The sequence below is a fragment of the Pithys albifrons genome, chromosome 15 (genome assembly GCF_047495875.1).
Source record: "Pithys albifrons albifrons isolate INPA30051 chromosome 15, PitAlb_v1, whole genome shotgun sequence".
NCBI lineage: Eukaryota > Metazoa > Chordata > Aves > Passeriformes > Thamnophilidae > Pithys > Pithys albifrons.
The window spans coordinates 5,406,933-5,433,958 of NC_092472.1; the positions used below are offsets into that span (position 1 = coordinate 5,406,933).

Genomic DNA, 27,026 nt, shown 5'->3' on the forward strand with positions numbered 1-27,026 from the left:
TCTGCCCAGCATTTTGAAAATGCTGCTGGTGGTATTTCCTTACAGCACGAGATATTTTTACCTTCAGGAAATATTTTGCTGTAATGTGCAAAGAAATTGAGAGACTGTGGTAGAACTAGTGAATGAAAATACAAGAACTCACTGTAGTTTCTAGGAATGAAAAAGAACCAAAACAAAAACACAAACAAAAAACCAGCAAAGTACAACCCACAATGAGAAGAATGAAAGGATGCATTTGATAATTTCTGCAGTTGTCAACACTGTTATTGGTAATCATTTCCTATGGAGCAGCTTTATTTCTAATACAGTTTATAAATATTAATTAACATGGTAACCAGCTCTCAGCTGTCCTCCCACTCCTGTTTTATATATGGCAGTTGCTTGATGCTGAAGTTAATTTCTCAATCCAGCTTTCACTGCTGCATTTTGTTTGACCTTGGACAAGTGAGCCAGTTGATCACAGTTACAGGGTCAAAAAGTCAACCCAGTAGTTTTTTTCCATTGTAAGCAATGGATTTACAGGAGGAGTGGATGGATATTTTTTAATGCTGTGCTGCAGTACACATTTAATTTTGATGAATGAGGTCCAGACAGGGTTTGAACCTATGAACTCTCATTATGAATCTGTCTAGGGCACAGTGGGTTCATTAGTCACTCCAGTAGAAATGTATCAACAAATTTACTGAGGTTTCTATCTTAATATCCTGCCTGATATGTTTTTATTTGAAAGAAGCTTGAGTTTAAAGTACCATCTTAAAAATAGTTTATGGCATATGCAGAAATTTTAAAGTCTAAACCCCAATTTGAATTATTGGTGTCTTTAGTATCTCTTCCCCATGCTAATCTTTATTTAGTTCATTTTATTCCTATGGCAGTTCAGGTGTTTTATGTTTGCTTTGAGCAAAATAAATTCAGACTTTCACTATGCATTTCTTCACACTTTCAAAAATTAGTTGGTTTTAAACTGACTTTTCTGAAGTCTAGACTGTAATTGACTGATTGCCTGGAAAGACACTTTCTTTAAGAGGAGTATAAATGAGTCAAGGCAGCACCTAAATTTAAGGTTAAAAGGTTTGTTTTCTTTTGGATAGATGTTCATGACTAAAGGAGAAGTTCTGAGAGTTGTCATTTCACTATATAAATGCATGTTCTTCAGCTGTGTGACCTAACTCAAATGGTGGGTTAAGCAGCAAATGTGTTTTTGAAGCCATAAATAAACTTAGCAGACACCAGTTTTAAAAACTGAGGTATCCTCTGCCTGTGTGTTTCATCTGGTGAGGAGTCATTAATGTGAGTCATCAGATCCAAACTAAATTACACAATTCACTGTTAGAATATGCTCAGGAAGGACAAAGAATTAAATAAAGGAAACCAATATGATAGATTTGATGAAGGCAATATGTCTGGTGGCATTGCTGAAGCACAATTGTTGGTAAGAAGGGTTTTCTTGGGAGGTATTTGTACAACTTCCCTATCTGTATGTAGTATGTATGTATGGCCAGACTTCAGGAATGAAGCTTTGGGAAGGGTGAGCCCTTCCAGCCTGTGCAGTGGATGTTTTAGGTGAGGCACAGCATGTGCAGAACTGGCCCCACCCTTTAAGTCCCAAGGTCCATCTGCCACGGCCGAGCGAGCTTGGACAGTGACAGTGAAGTCCTCAGGACTGTCACAGCCCCCGGTACTGAGCGGGGCTGACCCTGCTGAGCATCCGAGATCTGATGGGATGGGATGGCAGGGAGGCTTGAACCGCCAGGGGATGGTCCCTACTGAGACTCAAACTCAGGACCTTAACTTCCCTATCTTGTGATGGAAGAAAGGGACAGAGTGGGAATACTGCCTGACCACTCAAATGTAGGACCAAGTGCTGGGTGAGATCAGAGCTGTTGTCTTTGCCAACTAACCGGTGCCAATTGTCCCCGCAGGGCGCTGGGCACCAACCCCCTGCACTGCGACTGCCACCTGCGCTGGCTGTCCGAGTGGGTCAAGGCGGGGTACAAGGAGCCGGGCATCGCCCGCTGCAGCGGCCCCGAGGCCATGGTGGACAGGCTGCTGCTCACCACGCCCACTCACCACTTCCAGTGCAAAGGTAGGAGCTCCTGCTCGACCCTGCCTTCCCTCCTTCTCTCCTGTACCCTTGGCTTTATAGTGGGTTTGTGCAGGAGCTGCGTTTGGCTTTGCTTTCTGAGCCATTACCTTCCTTCCAGTTTGCATTTCCCAGTGTCCTTCCCCAGGGTGCAGTTACTGCTCCACTGGAGGGAAAGCCAGGGAACCTCAGGACAGTGAATGTTCCTGTTGCTCACACCTATTATATAATGGCACCTTAACATTTTGGGGGCTTATTGCAGCAAATAAATTGGTTTTGGCCTCTGACCTACCCCAGAAAACTTGGGTAAAATAAGAGTTATTTCAAAATGTAGAGCACTCTAGATATTACATATATTTCCTTGAAAACTGAGAAACTGAAAATTCTAGACAGCAAATGTTCAGCCAAAGTACATTTTAATTTGTAGGTCTACAATCTATTCTCAACACCTCTGTATCAGAAACTGGAGATTGTGGATAACTTATCATGTTTGAATGGAGTGTTCATTCATTCAGGAGCGGGTTGAGGTGCAGGTGTGGACAATTAGGGGCACTCAGTGATATCCTTGAGCTGCACTAGAGAGCAGGCAGACATATATTAAGGAGCACACTTTCTTATAGAAAAAGTAAGTAGCTCATTCGTGAATGAAGATTAGGACATACCTGTATGTTCTCCTTGTAAAAGGAAAACTTTAGGAGGTTTGCTTAGGTTACCAGCAAGTACTTGAAGATGGAGGTGTATTTATAGTGGAAAAGATGGTTCAGTGGCCTCTCTTAGAAATGGAAATGAGGGCATAAAGCTGGTTTTTATGTCTCTCTGAGTGCCATGCACATTTACAGTACTGCTTGGCAGGGTGATTTTATAGATGCTGGGATTAAACTGCTGAACAAACAAATGATGGTGTTGAGGTGGGTTTAGAACACAGGTTCCCAAGGCTGAGCTGAATTTAATGTCCTTTCAAATATATCTTTAATAACTGTAACCTTATAATTTAATTACTTTGAAATGTCAGTCGCAAAACCATCAGAACTCTTACTGGAATTATCAAACTACAGCCTTTACAACAGTCACTCAAATGTGAAGCACAAATATACCCTAAGTACTAAAAATACCAAATAATGCACTTCTTCCCAAGTTCATGAGGTGAACCAAACATAACAATTGCATTTATATATTAAACAGGATCTGAAAATTAATCCAGAAAGAGAAGCTTAGATGCCTTCTTCATTCTCAAAGCGAGATATATCAACTCACTTTCTCCCAAAACTAAACAGTTCTTAGGCTAGAGATAAGTGAGTCTTTGATCCAGGATATTAAAAGTATCTGTATGCTTTTTCTGTAAATATTAGTTTGGTCCACTAGAAAGCTGGTGGAGTTTCTAATATCCCAAAAGTCTCCATGCCTTGCTTTATCTGAATAAAAAAGGGGGGAAAAAGTGTTGGTCTTTGGAGAAGCAGAAGCTGTTGATGGCCTGGACAAGTGGCAGTAGAGTCCAAGAAGCTCCAGGCCCTACAAAAATTCACCTTTGCTCATCACAATACACATATTTTGAAAAACCAATGCTTGATTTGGAAGTCTCACTGCAGCCATTTCCCATGTTGAAGCCCCAGTGCCTCCTGCTGTTCTGTCTGGATGCCTGTGCAGCTCCAGAGCTGCTGGCACAGAGCTGAGGGAGGGCTGAACCCCCTGCCCTGAACCCCAGAGTCACTGCAGCAGGAGCTGGCCCATCCTCAGCTGGGTACCTCGAGGTGCTGTGTAAAGGTCATGCACAGATGTCCTCTCTGACCTCCAGGAACTTTTACATTAAAAAAAAAAGAGTTTAACTTATTCTTGTTAAAAGTACTTTTTTAGCCTGTGACTGAGCAGGAGGTTATGTCTCAGCAGAGCCAAGAAAATAAAAGTGTGTAATGTGCAAGTCATGCAAACTCAGCTCTGTTTTTTATTAACTTGCCCTCCCAGCTATGCAGTAGAGGAAAGGAATGTGCTGGGCTGAGGGCATTTTGCTATATGGATTTATAAATCAAATCCACAAGGGCAAACTAATGAACTACTTAACTGCTAGGAACTAACACTGTTCTTATTAGCTCCTACATTGATTAGCTTTGATCTATGCCACAGGAATAAATGGAAACTATGCGTGCGTATTATGAAATAAATAAATAATACAACAAATTCTTGCTTACTGACCTCTAAATCTAGAGGAGCAGCACTGCTGCCTGTCTCATAAGCTCTCCAAGGAGCTACCTTCATTTATACTTTGTATATTTTACCATCAGGGCACAAGTAGCTCAGATATCTCACATTCCAGCCCCTGTCAGTGCTGGGAATTCAGGTGTGATTTCCTCTTGCTGTCCTGACTCCAAGGGAAAAAACATGTATGGCATTTAGTTAGACATAAACACAAAGACAGAAAAGGACAACAACAGTTCTTCATTTCAGTTTTTGGATTTGTTACTTCTTGTGCACTGTTCCTCACTGCTGAGTGCCCTGATGGCACCACCCTCAGTACAGGACCAGGGCACAGCCCTTGCCTGGCAGATGCTTCTCAGCTGAGACTCCTTGGTGCCCATTTCTGCCCTGTTACTGCTCTGCAAGTATTCAAAGTAAACAGAGAAGGTTTATAACTCCTGCAGGATGATTCAAAGCAAATCCCTGAGTGCAAGAGGTTCTTTCATCCCTACTTTTTGTAACCCTGTGCAGCTCCACCTTCTCTCAAACATCAAGTATAAGCTGCTTTTCTTCACTTTCATAATTTACTTCTTCTTTCTGTTTATCATGCAAAAAAGAAGCTCTGTGCCCACTTCTGATGAGTACAGGACTGATTCTAAATTATTTTAAAGTATATTTCCTTAAAAGTGTAAAAGCCAAGGAGTTAATACTCATTAGCATTTGAAATATAGCCATTTTTTTAAAAAATCACCATGGTTTAACTGTGAATATACCTGTCTAAATGAGCTTTCTGTAGAATCTCAATTATAAAAATATTGATTGACCTGGGACCCGAAATGTCCTCAGTATTGTTTTGGTCTATGTTTGTTTTCCTGCTCAGCCACAAACATCACTGTTTCTCTGGACAATTTCTGTTAAAGATATGAGGCTTATTAAATGATTTAAATATGGCCATGTGTATTTAACTGCATACATTTACATCTTTGCACATTTGGCTTTTTTGCATTTTGCCAAGATAGCTGAATGTTGATGATGATTCTTCTGGGCAGGACGGGAAGAAAATAAGTTTTTAACTTAAGCTAAAATTAAGGATGTTAGAACACTTTGCACCTAAATATTCCCATAAGCCTCTAACTAAATCTCTCTTGTGTGTGTTTTTTATTTATGCTGTTGCATCTGCACTTTCATTCTTGTTATCAGGCATAGAAATGTCAGGTTACAGTTCCCTGGGGGGTTCCTGTTGCAGGATTTCCAGCTCTGAGAGAAGGAAAGATTGCTGAAAGCCATATACATATAACCTACTCTCTGGAGGTTCACAACATGCTTTTTTTCAGAGTGTATGTTTGCATCTTCAAAATATAAGCATCACTGAGACTCTCCTAGCACTTGGTTTAAGTACTTAAAGCCTCTCTGATCCCTGGGAATCCCAGGCTGGTGTGTTTGTGTGTTTGTATCAGCTCAGGGCAAATGCTGCTTGGGAAAAATGTGTGTGTGTGCATGGGAAGTGTTAATTTTGCACTGCAGTTCTCTGTTAATGGACTGTGTTTGCCTCTCCAGAGCCAGCAGATCTCAGTGTTGTGTCCAAGTGCAACCCCTGCCTCTCCAATCCATGCAAGAACAATGGGACATGCAGCAGTGATCCAGTGGAGCTTTATCAGTGCACTTGCCCTTTTGGTTTCAAGGTATGGCTACTAATGAACTCTATGAAAAGCAAGAAAGTTTTAATGGTTGTAACAATGGTGTCAAATTTAATTACCATCCACCAAGTCAATTTTACAGGAAATTGGGCTCTAAGGATCTCTTGGGTTCAATCCCCTATGTGGGCCATTGACTTAAGTTGGACCCAATGATCCTTGTGCATCCCTTCCAACTCAGAATAGTCTGGGGTTCTGTGATTCCTCAAGCAGATTGTGTGTGGCTTTTCAGCTGTGCCCCACTACAGAGTTTATCCCACGCTCTTGGAATGGCACTGCCTTGTGCTGTGACCACAGATCATCCTGAGCAACTTGCTCTGGTTGTCCCTGCTTTGAGCAGGTTGGTTGGACTATTCCATCTCCAGAGGTCACTTCCATCCTTGGGCATTCTCTGATTCTGTGATGTAGACATCCATATGAAATGGCAAGTTGTTTTTATCTTCCTTTTAGTTTCTTTTCTTTTCCCAGCAACCAGATAGGTTTCCAGGCCAAAGAGGAGACAGTTCAGATGAGAATTAAGGGGCAGTTTGGTGATAGAATGTTGATCCCTGCTAGTTTACATCCATCTTACACAGACTGAATTAAGCAGAAAGGTGATCACTACTCAGACACGACCCCTAACTCAGCTGTCTCTGACTTTGGAGCACTAATGTCCACAGAGGGATCTGCAAGTGGGAATCCTGCATTGTGAGCATGCAGTGCCAGCTTCCTGATAACACACTGGAAAATGGGGAAATGGTGTCATTGAGCAGTGCAGGTCCTTTGGAGGGGATGTACAGCTCCCCCTGTTCACGCTGCATCGTGACAGCCTAAGGACACCAAGGCACTGTCTCAGGGCTGATAGAGCTGCAAGTCTCACTCAGGAGCCAGTAGCTGAAGGATTAAGTGTAAGGAATAAATGAGGCATATGATCTGTTCCCAGCCTGGAGGGATTTGGATGTTATGGCCAAAGAAGTAGACTGCATCCTGCAGACTGAGATTTTATTTGCCTCTTTGGATGTTTCTGAGTCTTGGTCAGTTGAAGCAGATGCTCATAAAACACAAAGTAATAAGAATTACAGGAGAAAAAAAGAAGGGCAAAACCAGACATAAATGTGGGAATTAAGCACAAGTATCCATGTGTGACATTTGAGGTAGGATTTAGGAATTAATTGGTTCTGATGATATCACCATTTCCCTTCTCTCTTTGCCTGGGATGCTTCCCAGAGTAATTGTGGTAGATCCCTGGAACACTGGAAAAGAGAAGATGTAAAGCTCATTTCTTCTAGGTCCCCATGCCTAGTACTCAAGAATAATAACAGTTCTCCTAAATAATTGAAAAAGCCATTGGAAGTTTCCTGTCATTAAAAAACCTTCTACCCATTGGCATATCAGCCAGCAACTTTTCTGGGATCTTAAAAGAACATATTGTCGAAATTCATTTAACTGAAACTACTTGATAACAATCTGTTTATCTACTCATGTTAATAGAACAGTCATTTTAATTTGATGCTTAAGATAAATCAGGTTGGATTTTCAGTTGGGAATTTGAAAAGTAAATTATTTCAGAAATAGCAGGAAATTACATAAGTCTTTGTATTTATTTGTATAATCTCTGTAAGGGATATATCATGGAACAGGTACCCAGGTAGTTCAAAGGAAAAAATTGTTAGTTATGAACATCTTCTTTTTTTGCCCTTAGGTTCTTATTTGGGTTTTTTTATGATACTTCTTAGTCAAAAATTCTCTAGTACAGATTGACTTATACTGCTAAAAGTTTATTATATTTATGCTTTTGAAGGGAGGATTATCAAGAATAATCCTGTGGTTATATTAGCACATTGTATTGTGCATTAAACCTCAGGGTGCATCGCTTTTCTTGGAAGGGTTTTGATAAACCCTGAAGTGACTCAGTTCAAACATCTCAAAGAGCATCCAGTTTTTCTCCTCTCTCACACATTTTCTCAGGTGACATCAGTGTGGGAATGCAAAACCCAAAATTGCTTGTAAGCACCAAGCTGTGAGCCAAGCATGGCATAGACCAAACAGACCAGGCATGGCACTTGGAGCAGGGTTTGAAAATACTGCCTGGGTAACAGTTCAGGGGGAACTGGTGGAAATTCAGTAAGAAGGAAAAAAAACCAAACCACTGTGTGTCTTTACCACAGGTTTTTGAATGAAAATGAAGTATGACAGGTCCAAATGCAAACCATATGAAAGGAGCACTCTATCTACCACACAGCCCTCCACCAGAGATTCATGCTAATTCAATAACAATACCTTGCTTCCTTCTCACCAGCCAGCACCAAACAGCTCCATCCATCTGGAAGCTATTTCCCAGACCTTGATAAATTGCCCTAAATCTGCCCTCTCAGCATTTGTTTTTCCTTGTTTGATGTAGATTTTCAAAAAATCCTGTGTGGAAGAGTGCATCAATAAAGTGAAAAACCCACCCCTTTTTTTTCAATGTGAGTTGATGGCTTTATAATGTTCCCTGGGCTGGCACAGACATTGCAAACAGCTTTCTGGGGTTCCTGTGCTTGTGCCAGCCTCCAGAGAAAACCAGCAGGCCAGCCAGCTGAAAGCCACCTAAGTCACCAGTTGCCAAAGTGGTGCCTGATGGATCAGGACATGCCATCACTGAACTCCATCCTCAAAGGCCTGTGGACTGATTTTGCTCTCATATTGCTGGTGATTCCATGTCTTACTTTTCATGGGCACAAAAATGGTTTTTGCTGTTGAATATATGCCTTTTATGGGTCTTTTAGCAATGTGTAGTGCTGCCCTTAGTGGTTTGAGTAAAGTTAAAAGTGAAATAAGTCATGGAGCACCTGAGCTGCCAGGCCAGAGGACCCCAGTGGTGTTGGCTGAGGACAGAAATAGAGATTGCTCACTCAGGAATGGGCAAGGCTGTGCTGATAACAATCTTTGCTGTTGCTCTCTCCTTAAAATGAGTGATGAATGTGTGTGCTGTAGATAAGCCATGGTTGAAACAGTGTTGTTGTGGTTGCTCTTTGGGCAGAAAGCCCCAAAGAGTGGGAGCTGGTGGGAAAGTGCCACCTTCAGCAACTGGCAGGATCAGAAGCAGGAGCTCCAGGGTGCCACCAGTGCTGGCAGGAGGTGGCTCTTCATGTCCTGAAACTCGTGTTTTCATATTAAACACAGGCAGAGGTGTAATTATCCACCAGGTTGGGGTTTGGGGTTTTTTCACTCTTCTCCACAGCATTCTTTGAACGATTATTTAAATAATGTGTGTGGTTTAGATTGTAAAGTGTGATTGCAAGGAGAGAAATGGAGCTTTCTTCTGCTGGAAATGCTGCTGGCCACCTGCAGAGCCAGTGTGTGTGAGTGCAGCTGGGGGCTGCTAAACAGATAACAGGACTGTACCAATCCAGTTACCCTGCAGAGTGTGTGCCTTTGAAGTATTCCCATTGATATTGCAAAATTGAGCCTATGGGTGTTGGAATTCAAGGGAATAGTCAAATTTGCAATCAATAAGCCATTGAGAAAGGATTCACTTGAATAGCTGTAGTAAAAACTGAGGTAAGTGAAACCAATGCTCTTTGTATTTTGTCATTGCTGTATTCTTGACTGATTTTTGTGTCTTTAATGTTTCGTTTGTTTGTTTGTTTTCCTAAAACTGAGGATAATTTGTCTTTCAAACAATTATTTGTAGAACTGAGGAAATAGTTTAAAAGACATACATGTTTTATCTGAAATGAAAGAACATTGCCAACCCAGAAGAGAAGAGGCAGTGCCTGCCTTACAGCTCTCTGGTGGCTCAGGTGAAGCAGCCAGAGTTGCTGGGATGCAGGATGTGTGTCAGCTCTGCTGTTGCTGAGAGCTGTCTGATGGGAAAGGGAAGATATCCCACCCTGCAGGCACCAGTTGCTGCTGTGTGTCTGTGGTAGGGTTGCTCTGTAAGTTTTATCCAAATCTCTTCCCCTCCCTGTTGAGCTCAGCCAGTGTCCTGCCTTTTCCAGCAGCACTGCGGTGTCTCGAGGGTTCAGGCAATTCCACCAATCATCCAGAATGACAGATACAATTGGAGAAATCCTGGGTAAAGCTCTTGGCCTTAGCAGAGACAGCTTTCTTTGCAGCCAGACTCTTGTGGTGGGAGGCATCATAGTGAAGCCAGAATGATATTTAGTGAGGATGCTGGCTCCAGAGTTCTGCTGGGGATTAGGCTCTTCCCCCTCTCCACCCCCTGGGCCAGGTTTTCATCCCTGCAAACAAGGTTAGTAGTGGAGGGTCTCAGAGCAGAGCGTGTCTGGGATATGCAGGCTTCATTCTATCCCATGCTGGGCACAGACACAGGTAATGTGGACCAGAGCAGAGGCTGTGGCTGCTGAGCACAGGTTGTACCAGTACTGAGTGTTGTGTCAGTACAGGTTGTGCCACTGGCAGGGACTTGGTGTTGCACTGGCTGTGTCCTTCACTCCTGAGGGTACATATGGCCTTGCCTTTGCTTGGAGCAGGGAATGTGAAGTTTGCTGTGTTTGCACTTTGCCATGTGGGTGCTCTGTAGCATTGCAGAAATAATCTGTAGATTCCTGCAATAATGGCAGTTTGAGGAGCACAGAACTAAGTGCAGCTGTGGGGGTGTTTGCTCATCCACAGACCCTCAGGGTAACTCTCACAGCTCAGGGGTAGCACAGCAAGTTCATTGCAATGAGGCATTCTCAGTGATGCTGATTCTGGTGGAGTTGTGTGCATGCTGTGTGAGAGTCTGTGCCTAGTTTGTTAGGCTGATACTGTGGGAAAATGCAGCTCCATGCTGTTGTTTCTCTGGATCTATTACCACATGCATGTAAGTCCCCTCAGTGCACAAATAAATCCCCAGGTTGGATTTACAAAGGGAGAAGAAATTGGAAGGAACTATTTACCCAGCCTGTCCTCATCCACATGAGCCAGGAGAGCAAATGCTTCTGCCTTCACATGTTGCTGTGCCTTGGCCTCTTTCTTCTCCCAGTGTCAGGGTCAGGGGGACAAGCAGTGGAATGTCAGCTCAACGCCAAGTTTTCTTATGGAGAAATCAGTGCAGCAAAATGCTGTTTGTGTGAGGTGGTTCTGCCTTGAACTTCCATTCTAATAAATTCTCCTGGAGTGTGTGTTTATGTGATCTGGGGTGTTTTATTTTTGTTTGGTAGTTTTAACCATACTGAAAAAACTTACTAATGAATGTTGAAGAAGCGTTTTCTACTCATAGTAAAATAAAAGAGAAAGCCTTTGGGGATGAGAGGTAATGGGTGGTCACATAAAATGAGTAGACCTGTATTTATGTGTGGATTTTTAAGGCAAACACCAGTATCAGCAGTAGGTGGTTATAATTTCATAGAATGCTCCTAGGACAGAAAAAACTGCAGAAATAACAAGATTTTCCAGTGTATGCTTATTCTGTAAAACTTACCATGCATCAATCAGACTTGTGTTTCTTTCTTTTTGCCCTTTCTGTTTTAGTAGGTCTAAAGAAAATGGAGATTTACATGTAGAAGAGCATAAATAAAGACTTAGGGAGGGATTACCACCCCAGTTGCTGGCTGAAGGTGTCGAGGCATGAACACACCCAGCACAGGCCCTGTAAAAACACACTCACGTGGTGTGGCAGGCCCCAGGGAGGGCTCTGAAGAGGTATTTCCATTTTAGTCAGGCCAACAAGGAAGCAGATATTGAGTGGCTTCAGGCATTTGCTCTGTCTGGGCAGTGCTGCCTCAGAGGGAGCTGAGCCCTTCAGGTGAATGGTGAGCTGTACCCACTGGTGGGCACTGGCACCTTCATTCTGTTGCCAGTGTGGCTTATCCCCCTTGCTTTGGTTTTACTACTGTTTTTCTAGCCTAGTTCTAAATGCTTGGGGTGACCTGTCTTCTACTCTTTCTTTTCCCAGGGTAAAGGAGAAGTTTTTATTGGCATTTAGTCTGAATTTCAGGCTCTTGTTCTTATGTTTGCCTGGTCCAATTACACAAAACAATATTTTTTCTTTCTCTGTGGTTTGCCTTTCTTTCAGGTGATTGCTGGTTGCTATGACTCTGCTTAATCAAGTCCTGTGTAACCAGCTCTTAATTTTCACCATTTCAGTGTGACTGAACCGGTTGACATAGTTGGCCATGGCTCAAAATCCTTATTGTTACATTTCCTTGTGATTGGCTGTCATCTGTCATCCTTGAGGCTTTCTTGGCACTGCCTGTACTTGATGAGATGGGGTTTGGGTTTCTTTTGTTGTCCAAGAACATGAACAGAGATTGTCCCCAGGGGGCTGACAGCCTTATTTTTTTTTCTTTTCCCTTGGGGATGATGGAATTGGTGAAGTTGCTATAACTTTACCATGTGAGATTAAACCCTCTCCTGTTAATAGGAATGATCTAATGCCAGACTAGCTTGAGAATGGGTAGGTGAGTGTGTGGGGCTACTTACACTGCTGGAAAGGCTGTCCCAGAACTCTCCAGCTCTGAGCTGGTGCAGGGCAGATCCCTCACCCCACAGGTCCCCTCATGCTGCTGAGCATCTCTGAAATAAATCCTCTGCTCTTGCTCATTATCATAGTGGGAATGTCTTTAATATTTCTTCAGTAGTCTGGAAAATCCGTGTGCATGTTTGATCCTGGAGTCTCTGCTGCCTGCCTGGCTCAGCTGTCAGCTCAGCCCACCATCAGATTGCTGCCAGAAAGCAGGGCTGGTGTCTGAGTTGGGAGCCTTGGAGGGAGAGCTTTGCAGAGCTTCCACAAGCAGAAGAGATTATAGTGGCATTTTTGCTGATACAAGTATTTCAGTGTGAGACCTTTTATCAGCACAGAGCTGTTGCAAACCAAAAGGTTGAACCCTCAACAGACAGAGATACACCAGCAGAAGGTTCTTCAAAGGGACTGTGATTCTTCCAGCGTCTTTAGCTCTATTTATTTCAGAAATCTAGTGAGCTCTTTGGAGACACTTTTTAAGCACATAAGCCCTACCTCATGTTAGATTTCACTGGGTTCCTGTTTGTAACGTGTCCCTCCTCTCCAATGCCTCAAGCATTAGGCTTAATTAATTTAAAATACAACAGTTATATTTTATTTCTTGTTATGGTCAATAAAATACGGACTCCATCCCAGGGAAGAAAGAAAACTATTGTAAAACAGTATCCAAGTAATATACTCTTAGGATAATAAAGAGGCTGAGTTATGCTAAACGGGGGCTGGGTCATCCTAACTAAGGGATTACCATGTCAGTCATGGGGAGAGCAGGTAACCAGAGCTAATCCATTAGTCATGAACACAGCGAAAGGGGAACAATAGATGTTGCAAAACAGGTTTGGGTACAGAGCAGGGAATACACAGAAACTGCAGATCTTGTCAATGCAAAGACAAGAGATGGGCCAGTGTCTCCAGACCTGGTGAAGTCTTATTGTCCTGAGGATCCTTCCTGGGCCCTGATGTTTTTCAACTTTGTATCACAACAATTTCTTAAATCTTATTGATAATATTTTTGTTTTCTATACAAATGTCCAGTCTTTATAACTTTCCCCACATTAAAAAAGAGGCACTGAAAGGGAAGCTTTTATCAATACAACATTTATTTTAAAATAAATAAGCCCTGAAAGTGCTGAAAACACAGTTCTCAATCATGAAACTTGTTTGAATTGGGGACTACAGATAAAATGTTCAGTGTTGGTTTTCCATCAAATATTTTGGGTTGGATTTTATGTATCGACTAAACCCTGGGCAAACTTAACTATTTTCAGTGTCCCTAAGTTTCTTCTGCATCTCCCAGAACATTCACACAGTGATCTGCACCAGCCAGTTGTAACCTTGGAAGCTCCAGAGCATCTGCCCCATCCAGTTTGGCACCTCCAGACCCAGTGCAGACACGTGATGGATTAATGACACATCTTCTGTCATTGATTAAAAGCCCAAAAGACCATTGAAACCCAAAGTGCTTATGTAAGAAAAGGTTTAGAAGGGCAATCAGGATTTATGTGGTAATGAATATAATTACAAAATAAACTTCAGATGTCCACAGAGAATTAAATTCCATACTCGGAGGAGAAGAACCAGAGTTTAAAAAAAATAATATGATGAAACCTTGCACTTTGACTTTGACAGGCATATTCCTGATTATGAGCTACAGAGGTAATGGAAGGTGTATTATACCCTGGAGGATCATAAATCTTTCTGATTTAAATAAAATGAGGCCTAAGAGAGCAGAGTTTGCCTCATTTACTATAAATTGACAATTGTGATTTATTAACAAGGACAAGGAAGTCACTAAGAAGTGCTGCTGCCATGGCCAATTATTGTTTAATCAGGTGCCAGGTGCACCTGGACTGGCACAGGAGGTAACCATAGAGTGGTGGGGCATAAATATTGTCTGTATTTTTACTTCAGACAGTAACACTGTGAAGGTTTGCAGAGGGACTTAAATCAGCCAAGTGGTGGGAGGGGCAGCACAAGAACAAGACCAGTGTATCTTCTTTTCATACCTACTTTCTGTGCCATTTAGCAAATCAGATCTCTCAGGATGCTTGTTGTCATTTTGATGTGTCAGTGTAAGTACAGATGTATAAATAATGGTACTGAGCTAAAAAAAATCAGATTATTCTGGGTAAATTCAGATTTATTTTAAAACTTTTTTCCCAAACAAGAAGTGAATGAAATTAATTAATATTTCCTGTTAGATTATTTTGATTTTAAACATCAATCCTTAGAAGGTGTATTTTTATCATCCCTTTGGGATGGGTGACTGAAGAGAGAGTTAATTCACCCCCAGTGTGGGTGCCCTAACCCAGAGTCACCCATGGTGTGGGTGTCTGTAGCAAGGTCTGTGTTCTGAAGGAGGAGTCACAGATTTTTGTGAACAGCAGATGATCAAACTCTTTCAACTTCCACCTGGCAATCTAAAAGCAATCTGATCCAAAATTCCTGTGATATTATCCAAGCCTTGCCAAATAATTTGTATATATGCCTAAGCAGATGGGTCTAATGTACACCCTGCCAGCAATTCTGGTTGTGTGACCTTGCCAGTGAGCTACACCTTTCCAGACTGAGGCTTAGCCATTATGTCTGTGGCAAGATAAACAAGGAAACAGGATCACCTGGACTTAGTGAAGAGCTTCAAACTACTCTCTGTAGATATCAGGGTGTCAGGTGTCTACATGTATCTTAATATCAGTGCAATCAGGACATCAGTCTCAAATGGCTCCATTGGTAAAATAACTGTAATTCCAAATGCTGTATTTTTTAGCCCTTCCTGCAAAAGAATTGAAGTTAATTTTATATTTCAAACTTATTTTCATTCTTGGTTTGCAACATTTCTGACTGTTTGATAGCTGATTATTCCCCTCCCAAAGCTGTGTTGGTGTCCATCAGGTCCTTCCTGCTGCAGTGAGCTCAGCATGGCATGCTGGCTTTCATAACTTGCTTTAAGATTTGCAGTACATGTAAAACTGCTCCTTTTCATCATCCCATTATGGCAAATACAGTGTTTCTTTGCCTTGAAAGGCTCTGAAATACACACTGGTGAGTAGAACTTGAGAGAAGTTTTCCTAACAAACCTGCAGATTTAGTGTATTGGCTGTGAGGCTGAATTCATAACATTGTGTTTCCTTGGTCAAGTATGAAAATTCTTCTTGTTTCCTCTTTGTATTTATGGCTGCTAAATTTACTGAATACAGAGGAAGCTGCTGAATGCCTCGTTCTGACTTCCTACCATAATTTTCTACTGGAGTTGAAGTTTATGTGATGGAGCTTTGTTCTTGAGACATTTCATTCCCTTCCTGGGTCTGGAAAATTTCAATTTACTCTCCAAGTCTGACTATTTTGACAGAGATAAAGGTTTCAAATTGTGGCAGAAGACACTGGTAAAAAAAACATTAAGTAAATATTACCATCACTTTGTACCTTACTGGATAGCTGTGTGGTGTGACTTCAGAAAAACCTCTGATCATAGTTCTCAATTTATTAAGCATGAAAGAAGTAGAACTCAAAAAAATCTATTCAAAAGTTCATCCTCAATTTTTTTTCTGTGCGGAGTGTTCGTGTCTTCTATTATTTCTGGGGGTTTCTCCACCTCTCTTCTCATCCCATCCCATCTCATTCTTTTATATGAAGCACCAGGAATCATGATTTGTTTACACACACTGTTTAGCCCTTCCCTCAGCTGTTGGACCTGTGCAGGTCTGATATATGAGCAGGTCCCCCTGGCACATGCAGATGTATTTGTAACACTCAAGTGTGTATATCTTTGTACACCAGAACAGTTCAGGAAACATAAAATCCTTGCCAAGCCCTGTGGGGCAGAGCACAGCTCTGCAGAGTGGCTGCAACTCTCCATTTATTCTCCTTTCACAAGATTAGGAGTTTGAAGTTTTAATGCTGGCAGATCCTTCTAAGTTTGAGTAACATCCCTGATTATACTCCAGCAACACACTGTACTTCTCAGTTATCTTCATGTGAATTTTCCATCCAGCCTATCACAAAGTGGAAGGTTTACTAAACTTTTTCCCTTAATATAATGATTTCTTATTAACTTCTGACCAGGACACCCATAAGACAGGTGTTTTAATGTTTGTGAGACTGAGAGTTGGATGTGGCTACTATTAGGAATGTAAGGAGAGTGTGCAATGCACTATCTTTATAGCTGGTAATTTTGCCTTTTTCCCCTAAAACCTTTAGCTTTATTTAGACCTTGATAATTAACTTGTTTATGAAAATTTCCTAGTTCTTAATTTAAAGTCTATCAACTATATTTGTCTTCATCTAGTATTTTTACTAAACACAGGAATGCTGCCATCTGTTCTCCACATATACCATCTAAATAAAATTTATTATGAACATATTGTATGTTGTTAACAACTTGAATAAACTTTGGTATTTCTTTTGCATAGCTCCTTTTACCAGCATGCTGGGAAGCACTGTAGTCATTGAACAAGGCTGTAATTAGCAGGAAAGAGGTCTCCTTATTCACAAACCTCTGAAGCTGGGCAGATTTCTGCCTGTCTGCAGGTGTCTTCCTCACTGCCTGGATCACGTTTCTCCTGCAGTCAGCAGTGATGGGTTTGTACACCAGGAGGTTTCTGCCTTCTGCCCGGGGTGAGCTCCACGCTGCTGCCTCTGAGCTGTGCCCACTGCTCTTGGGAACAGGTGAAGGACCATGTTAAGATGGGCAGAGTCCAAATCTCTGCCATGTGGATGTGAATGAATTTCTCAGTCTCCATGGACAATCCTAATTCATGAAAATTAATAAGAAAAAAATCATTGCAGTGGTTGAAAGAGTCAAAGCAAATGATAATAGAGCTTTTTGAACTGTATTATCCCTTGCTTTTCCTGCTGAGGTCCTTATTAGTATTTTGCTACTTGTTCTTGGGTGTTTTATGGACAGTGGGGAACATTCCCAGTATTGGATACTTGTAAAGGCTGGAATTGGCACAGCAGAGCTGAGGAACACTAATGTCCAGTATGAGTCATTTCAAACAAAGAACTGACACTTTCTGAGCATGGTGGATGGTTCTGTTCATTCACTGAAATGTAGAGCTGGAGCAGCCTAGAGAAAGTCTGGACCAGCTGAGGTACTTCAGCTTTAAAAAGCCAGCTGGACTCTGAACATACATATCTTCTAATAAGTTGCAGAAATTTCCTGTTTCAGCACCTAAACCTTTCCTCTCCTACAGAAAATGAAAGAAAATATATAAAAGTGTTTTGGATCTGGTGCCTTCCTATCAGACTAGACAAAAATTTATTGCCTCCTAAAAAAGCTCTAGAAGTAAAATATTGCACACAGAGGGACCTTCATCCTATTTCTGCAAATTACTGAGACAGTCCTATCTTCTTTTCTGTCCTTGAAACAAAACCTGCACCTCTTTTTCTGGTTCAGACTTCATTAAAAGGCTCTTTAGTCTTGAAGCAAATAGACAATATCCTCCTTTGTAACAGTAGTTTTTTCCAAGCAATGCAATTCAAGGAGTATTTCCCAACTCACAGATAAATTAATTTTAGTGATGCTTGACAGCAATTCCATTTTTCCAGTAAGAAGAGTCCTACTGTAAATTGAGACTAGAGAATTGCATTATTCATTTGAAAGATGTTTCTAGAATGTCTTTAGGCTCTTCTGGGTAGTGACAGTCTCATACAGAAATAAAGTGGCCTTGCTTTGCTGGAGATTTATTAGTGCCACTATATTCTGCAGCCCCTTTACTTTCAGAATTCTTTGTTTTTCATAGTCTTCTGTGTCAGGGAAGTTGTACTTACTTCGTGGAATCACAATGTGCTGTTGATAAAGTCACCTCAGAGAAGATAATGCTCAGAGAAGGACTGAGTGTTGTTTGCCCATTTATTACAATGAGTAAACTAAGTCACAGAGACTCTAATTTTCCTAAAGCCTCATACAACTTGGTGTTGCAATTAAGTCTGCTTCAGCAGCAGATACTAATGGGTTTCCATGCTGCCTGAGGCCCAAGAAGCCAGTAATTCAGCCATGTTCAGTACAGAAATGAGAGCTGAGTCTGTCATACAAAATTTCATGTGCCAGTGAGAGAGACTGAAAGGGCCTTTCTCTCATTTTAACATTTATCTTTATTAAATTTTTACAAGAACATTCAAATTAATCTGAGTAATTATGGTGGGACTGTTTTCTACGGTGTTCAGTGGTGACAAAAACCTTCAGAAAAACAAATGCTGTGCTTCTTGCTATGCTTGGCTGCAAAAGGATTAATATTTTAGTGATACAGGGATGAAGAATTCATATGGAACAGAAGGATCCGATGTTAGAGACAGGGACATGGGGAAAGTACAAACCCCAGCATCTTCTAGTTACCCCACAAAAATGTGGTAAATACCCAGGATTCACAAGACAGATGGACAGAAGAGGGGCAGTGCTGGAGAAGGGTGGGAGCAGGTCAGTGGTGATGCTGCATGGTTCCCATCCACAAGGTGCTGTGGGGCCACGTGGTGCCAAAATAAAACCTGCAGGAGCTGCCCTTGGCGCTTTCCCAATTCTTCCCTGAGACGTCTGGGGACTCAGGATTTCAAATGGAGAAGGCCAGGCTGTTTGGCAAGAGCACCGTGGATGAAGCAGAAAGCCCCTGTGCCAGGGCTTGGCTGAGGTGCTCACGTGCTGCCTGCACTGCTGTGCTGGGGATGAACTCACAGCCAGGCAGGGGGGCAGCCAGTCTTTCTGTTGTTCTTTGGAAACGTTTCCCTTTTGAGTCAGCTAGGGAAAAGGCTGTCCCTCTATCCTTGTGTTTGCAGATATTTTAAAATGCAGAGCTGCTGCTCCTTGCTCTGGGGAATGCTGGAGACTGAGCCTCAGGAAATACAGCGTTGTTAACAAAGCTCCTCTGTGGTGTTGAATGAAAGTATAGTGTAACATATAAAGTGTAATATGGATGTTGCTGAATGGATGGGCTGAGGCCAAGAGTGTGAGGTTCAATAAGGTGAAGTGCTGAATCCTGCACTCAGGTCACAACAATCCCCTACAGTGCTACAGGCTGGGAAAAAACTGGCTGGAAAGATACCTGGGGGGGAAAAACCTGGGGGTGCTGTTTGCCAGGGCTGAACATGAGTCAGAGTGTGCTCAGGTGGGCAGGAAGGCAAATGGCACCTGGCCTGTACCAGGAATAGTGTGGCAGTAGGACCAGACAGTGATGACCGGCCCTCTGTGCTGGGCTCTGCTGAGGCACCTCAAACCCTGGGGTCAGTTTTGGGCCCCTCACTACAAGGAAGACACTGAGGTGCTGGAAAATGTCTTGAGAAGGGCAGTGGATGCTGGGCAAGGTTCTGGAGAGTCAGGCATATGAGGAGCATCTGAGGGAACTGAGGGGGCTCAGCCTGGAGAAAAGGAGGCTCAAGGGGGACCTTCTCACTCTCTGCAACTTCCTGACAGGAGTGGGAGGAGGGGAGGGTCAGGCTCTGCTCCCAGGGAACAAGGGACAGGACATGGGGAAATGGCCTCAAGCTGTGCCAGGGGAGGTTCAGGTTCAGCATCAGAAGGAGTTTCTCCACTGAAAGGGTGGTCAGACATTGTAAAGGGCTGCCCAGGGAGCTGGTGGAGTCCCTGTCCCTGGAGATGTTCAAGAAACAACTGGCTGTGGCACTCGGTGCTCTGGGCAGGATGACAAGGTGGGGATTGGTTACAAGTTGGGATTGATGATCCTGGAGGTCTTTCCCAAACTAAATGATTCTGACTTCCCAACCTCCTGTGGTAAGAACATCACAGAAGCTCACATTTTATTTTCTTTTATCTGTATGAAGTTCATCTTCCAACCAGTAAGTGTCCTACTGCTGAGGGGTTCAGTGTGACAAATGGTGCATTCACCACCTCTGTGATTCTGGAAACCTCAGTCATATCACCCCCATCAGTTTTGTTCTCTCCAGACTAGAGTCCTAGTCTTTATAGTATCTTCTTCTAAAGTTGTCTCCATCTCTTGAACATTTGGTAGTCCTTTTCTAACCTCTCTGTCTTCATTCTGAGGCAAACAGATCATTGTCAAGTACCTACCAAGTACAGTGGAAGGCTTCTCAAAGTTCATTCTTACTTCTAATGTAATATCATACCTTTAGTGAGAACAACAAAGTCTCAAAACTAGGTGGAAAACCAACTAGCAGCTGATATTCTCATGTGGCTGAAGCTTCAAGATGCTTCATTTTGATAATTGGGACATCCTAAAGAGTGATACTATAGAAACTGAATGTTCCCTGCTCCAGTGCATCACAGCAGGCATGTAAAGTCTGAAAAGGGTTGGCAGCTGTTGGAAATTCAGTGGAGAAGGGAATTACTTCTGATAAGTATTGTCAGAGTTGGTGGTGGTCAGGTAGTGTTCAATACTAATACATAAATGTTGCAGCTCTACAAATTGATGTCACAGTCTGAGATCTGCCTGCTTGGTTTAATGAATTGGAAAAAGCTATATCATTGGTATTCCTCTGAATGTAAAAAATTGTTTAAAACCAAGGCAAAAAAAAAACAGCAACCAGGACTGAATTGATGTATCTCCTGAGATATTCTTCTCATCTTGACTGCAGTCACCTACCAGCTTCCCAGCAGATGAGCTGGCACAGGGCCTCTGATAACAGGATCTTCAGTAGAAGGAATAGAGCAATCCCTTGATCTTCCTGTGATTGCACAAACCCCTCAAGTATTGAGGCTTACAGGTGCCTTTACTCCACTCTTATGTGTGAGTAACTGAGAAGCAAGACCAAACTCTTTGATGTATTTGATAATTTTACAAAGAGCTTGTTCTAATCAGTAGAATACATTGATCAGAGAAATATGTCTATATCTTGAGTGGCCATTAAAAAGTTTAGTAACGGTGGAGGTTGCTCAAGCTGGTGAGGCTGAGTTGGAACTGATGTTTTAGTGCAATCTTTAAGAAGGGAAGTGATTTAATGATGGTATCTCAAACAGGAATCGGTGTGTTCTGTGCAGAAATTCAAACTCAGCTCTCAGGACATAAAGGCACTTCCCCCTGTGGTTTGACAACACGCAGAAATGAGCCCAGTGTGCTGTTGCAGTGTTTAACTGAGCCCTTGGTAAATGCAGCTGATGGGTGCTGACTCCACACGGGCTGTGTGTGGCCTTCTGCTTACCTTTGGTTGTGATTCTTTCTTTTCATTGTAACTAACATTAGAGATTAAACTGTGTTGTAGTAATGGTGAAACCAGCTGTTTCCCTCAAACAGTCTAATGAAAGAGCTCATTAAAATCTTGAAATCAAAATGATACCAAGACACCCACCAGTCCCGTTGGTCAGAATATTTGTCCTACCCAAATTCTCACTGAGGTGATGAATGTATCTGATCTTCAATAAAGAACATGAGGTGAATGTGATGGGTCTGAAGACCACAGACCTCCTGTAAGTGGTGCCGTGAGTAGAGTGAGGGAGCAAGAGACACTGATTCAGATGGCATGAGTCTTACTAACCTTGTTTCTTTTGAATTTTCCCAAATAGGGTCGAGACTGCAGTGTGCCCATTAACTCTTGCATTCAAAACCCATGTCAGAATGGAGGGACCTGCCACCTCACCGAGGCCAATAAAGATGGATTCAGGTAGTAGCACAAAGTTCATTTAAAATAAGATGATAAAGTTCACTGTGTTTCTTCTTTGCATTACTGAACTGTAATAGCTACTTTATAGAAACTGCTGCATGTGACAGTTCTATTTCCCATACAAAATAGTCAATCTGGTTTCACTGGTGTGACATATGATTTCCTGTGAAACCTCCTTATGCCCACATAATGGAATACACACTTAAGAGATGTTTGGAGCAGTCTCCCTGATCTGCATTGTCCTATCTGTATCCTAATTTTCCTTGGGGCATTTCAATCTCACATTCAGCCAGTTTTGTATTTGTAAAGTGAGCATCTGTTGCTTGACAGCCTGATGCAAAATGTTTTCATAACTGAAGAATCTTGTAGACAAACAGGCTTTAAAGAAACAATTAAAAAGCATGGGGAGATTACCACATCTTGAGTGTTGTGCCTGCAAGAGAATAAACTCTGCAGCAGGGTATTGCAGATTTCAGTGTGCCTGTATAAGAAAGTCATAGCATGGTGGGGACTCCAAGAGAAGTCCAGAAATTTTCAGGAGATAGATGTTGCAGGCACTACTTTACAGCTAAAGAAAGCACAAGTTGGAGGCTCTGGTCACTGGTTGTCATTAAAGTTGATAGAAAGTTTCTTTTTAAAAAAGAGCTGATGAAAGTTTCATACATTTGTCCTCAGTATTTACGCTGTTCCTTGCAAAACAAGAAATCAAAAGTGGAAGAAATGCCCCAAAGCTTCTCTGTCTCAGTGCCTGCCTCCCCTCAAAAGTCCTCTCCTTACAGAAGTGCATCTCCTGAGTTGAGATGTGTCTGCAGGGCGATACTGGTGTGTACTGGTGGGACTGGAGGAGGAGGCTCTGCAGGTCTTGGCATGTCCAAGTGGTCATGCTGCTTGACAGGTCCCATAGATTTTGGTGAAACCGCTGCTCTGATCTGATGTACCTCCTCTTGATGCACATTTTAGCAAGCCCAGCAATTTTTGGAGGAAAAGTTCAAGTTGAGTTTCAGCTTGAGAGAAACAAAGGTCTGGTGGTCTTGTGTTCAGTTTCTTTTCTGGTCACTCTCATGTACTGTTTGGATACCTTGTATCAGCTTGTGCCAAAGCCAAGTTGTACCATATTAGAGTATCTGGGTTTTGTCACTCAGTGTTCATTTTTCAAAAATACAGCTGACACTAGAAATGCTCTAGTTAAACATTTTAAAATATCCATAATATGAAAATGAAAGGCTTCAGCTTATATTTTGGATTGGGTTTTTCTTTAGCATTTTTGTTTTGTCCTGCAGTAGAAAAATAATAAGTTTTGAATGACCCGAAAAAAAAGCTACTTCTGAATTTTTCTCATGAAGAATTTTACAATTTCAGAGGCTTTGCTTCAGTTCCAAATGAGTTTTGTTTCTGAGATCCTTTATAAAACTGCAGGGGTGGTTTTGTTGCTTAACAACATTCAGGGCTTTTTAGGGGAGGTTTCTGCTTTTATAGTTATTTATATAGTTTCAGTTGGTCTAATAAAAGACACATAAAACCCTATCTCATCAAAATCTTGCTGCATAAAACTGAATGTTCATCTTAGGCATTGCTCTGATTTCTCCTTGTTTTTAATTGTCAGGCTGTAGCCTCTGTGGGTCTGGAGACAATGGAGCTTTAGCATATTGTGGAGAAATGTGATGTGGGGATGGGACAGTCAGTGACAGGAAAGATAAAGAAACATTTTGAGGTTGAATTTGGTTGGTTGGGTTGGGGTTTTCTGGTGGGAAATCCCTCCAGTGGATGGCAGCAGTCAGAGTTACCTGCACATAAATTGTGTTGATCAAGATGGGAAAACATTGCCCTGGATTATATGCTGTGAGGAAGCGGATGTCAAAAACATTTTCATGAGAGGCCTCCTTGGATTTTTTTGTTGTGTGGCCTGTAAAAGAAATTATATCTTCTGTATATTCTCTTCCCTAGGGAAATATATTCATATACAAGCCCTGCTGCCAAACTTGTCAAATCTTTACTCTTGTAAAAAGGAAACTTAAGCCAAAGCTTTCTCCCTATGAAATGCCAAGCAGTTTAACTCTCAAGTTCCTATAGCCTTAGACAAAAAAATTACCATTTTAAATAATGCTAAGGTGGTGATGTTGTCCCAAAGACAGGAAACTCGCAGGATGGCTGGCATTGCAGCCCAACTCGCCCGCTCTGCTGGTACCCAGGAGGGCTCCAGCAGCGGGGCTGAGGCGCTCGGCTTTGCTGGAACACAGAATCATAGAATCAGTTGGGTTGGAAGAGACCTCCGAGATCATCAAGTCCAGCCCTCGGTCCAACTCCAGTCCCTTTACCAGATCATGGCACTCAGTGCCACGGCCAAGCTCAGCTGAAAAACCTCCAGGGATGGGGAATCCACCCCCTCTCTGGGCAGCCCATTCCAATGCCTGAGCACTCTCTCTGCAAAGAAGTTTTTTCTGATCTCCAAGCTAAATTTCCCCTGGCAGAGCTTGAGCCCATCGTGCCCCCTTGTCCTATTGCTGAGTGCCTGGGAGAAGAGACCAACCCCCACCTGGCCAGAACTTCCCTTCAGGCAGTTCCAGACAGTGCTGAGGTCACCTCTGAGCCTCCTCTTCTCCAGGCTAAACACCCCCAGCTCCCTCAGCCTCTCCCCACAGCACTTGTGCTCCAGTCCCTTCTCCAGCCTCGTTGCTCTTCTCTGGACCCGCTCCAGCCCCTCAATCTCTTTCCTGAACTGAGGGACCCAGAATGCTAAGATGGTGATGTTGTCCCAAAGACAGGAAACTCGCAGGATGGCTGGGATTGCAGCCCGACTGGCCCGCTGTGCCGGTACCCAGGCGGGCTCCAGCCGCGGGGCTGAGGCGCTCGGCTTTGCTGGAACACAGATCCTGCAGGGACAGCAAAGGGTGAGGGCTCAGCTGGAGCTACTCCCTCCTCTTTTATCCCTGCACTTTTTCACTGCTGAGGAACTTTCATGTTTTCCTTCTTCAAGTAGGCGCGAACTCTGTGTTAAAGAATCGTAAGTGACATCGCGTGGCTCAGAGGGTTGGAAACATCAAGGTCTTCCTCCCTTTGAATCGCTCATTCTGATCTAATCTGTGTCTTCCTTGACAAAAGGTTGCCAAAAGAGTCGCTTCTTGAGGCTGATAGCAAAGCTGGTCCCTCAGACTCGTGCCGGTGGTTCGGCATTCCTGGGAGTGAGGCTTTGGCAGGAGGCAGAGCTGGCAGCTCTGCTTCGCTTCGCCACAGGCAACAGCTGATCTCCGATAACCTGCGGCGCTGGGAAACAGCATCTCTGCGTTATTTTAACTTTTCTACACATAAACCCCCCTCCCTTTCCAAGGTCGGGGGTTTTTTTTAGCTTTTTCCACAAACTTTAAGTTCCCTCATAAATGTAAAATCCTGGAACTGATTAACTGCCTAGTGTTAATTCTGCCTAGCTCAAGGAAAAACATTGCACTTCCAGACTTACAGGCTACTCCACTGGGATACAGACATAGAAAGCTTCTTTACCAAGAAATTGTAATATTTCCGAAAGAATTTACTGTCTCTGTTTAAAAGCTGATTTTTTTTTGAAACTTGATACACTCTATGTTTTAATAAACAGATGCTAAATTATTTCATTAAAGTTTTTTTTTTTTGAAAATTGAAGATAGTAAACTTACAAAATTGCCAGCTTAAAAAAAAACAAACAACCCAAACTTATAAAATACTTCAGCTCTGAAAGTTTGCCCTAGAAATGCTGTCATTAAGTTTTGTGATCCCTTGGACCTTCATAAGGATAGTGGAATTTTATTTTTTAGGAAAACACATCACCAGTCCCTAGAAGAGGAGGAATAGGGAATTTGGACCTTTGTGTGATCACAGCATCTCAGAAAGCAGTTCTTTTCTGCATGGCTCTGTTGTTTCCAAGGCCCACATGAAATGCTGTCTCACACTGCACACTAATGAGTCACTACAAAGTTTTCATCGTTGTCCCTGGAATTAATTTTCTCTCTTGGTCAGCAGGAACCCAAGTTTGATGACCTTCTAGTCACTCAGCAGAATTCATTTTTCTTCTAAGCCTTTTCTGGTAGAATACATACAAGTAGTCCCCAAACTGCAACTCTTTCAACATGTGGTTCAGTCCAAATCCCAAGTTGAGTGTTTTATCTTTTAATTTCAGGCCTCATATCTGGCACATTTGAATGCAAATCAAAATAAAGAATCACACATAAGCAATAATGTAAAAATCCCCTATAATACATAAGGACCAGTAGCCAAATGCCATCCATTATTCTGACATTTCCCTGAGTTTGGAATGTGTCCTAATACTGAGCAATTGTATGTTAACAATCCCATATGAATTGTTGCTCGTGATAACTCCACTGAGTTGAACCATTACTGATAGTATTTAATAATGTCATTTTTAATTGCATACATCCAAGCTGTCCCAGTCCTTTTGTGGAAGGAAAATGGTGTAATATTCATATAAAAATCACCAGCACAAAGCCACTCTTGTTGCTTTTCTTTAGATGGAGAGAAACATTTCTGCTCCCAAACTGAGACCTTGTCTTCCAAGTTGCAGCCTGGAGCATATTTTTATGGCTGAATTATGAACTCCTGAAAATGGGGTTTTGTAGTCAAAAAGGGAGACATGATGAATGTGCCACTGTGTTTAATTAGATGTCTTTAACCCCCTCCCTGACACTTGCATTGCCACAAATGATGGTGTGCCAGCTCTTCTTTCTTATCTGCCTCCTGTGATCCTCTGGACCATTGCAGGGTCAGCAAGAGGACATGTTTTATTAGCAATAATGAGTTCGAGACAGGAAAAGAAAATACTCCTTATTGATTTATTATGTCCTAAATTGGATTTATTTGAGCAGTTTGGTTTTGGTTATTGATGGTGAAGGTTTTCTAACTCTCATGACCTGTGGATGTTCCCAGCAGAACTGAATGAAGATGACTGTGCCTGTGACTGGTACCCCTGTTCTGGACCTGTCTGGAATATCTTACTGTTGTGGTGGCTGCAGACACATTCCCTTCCCACTATTTTTTCTCTTTGTTGTTCCCTTCTGAGGCTGCACATCATGAAGAATCTGCCCTAATCCTCAGGGTCCAGCCT

At 42.3% G+C, this 27,026-nt stretch overlaps 1 protein-coding gene across 2 annotated transcripts in view; it reads left to right on the forward strand.

The window, feature by feature from the left end:
* SLIT3 (slit guidance ligand 3) overlaps positions 1–27,026 on the forward strand; it is a 495,956-nt gene that overhangs the window by 416,350 nt on the left and 52,580 nt on the right. For both annotated transcript variants that reach the window (XM_071569998.1, XM_071569999.1), the window contains 3 exons: positions 1,923–2,086; positions 5,810–5,934; positions 21,840–21,937. In XM_071569998.1, coding sequence (XP_071426099.1) covers positions 1,923–2,086; positions 5,810–5,934; positions 21,840–21,937 — 387 coding nt within the window. The remainder of the gene's footprint in view (positions 1–1,922; positions 2,087–5,809; positions 5,935–21,839; positions 21,938–27,026) is intronic.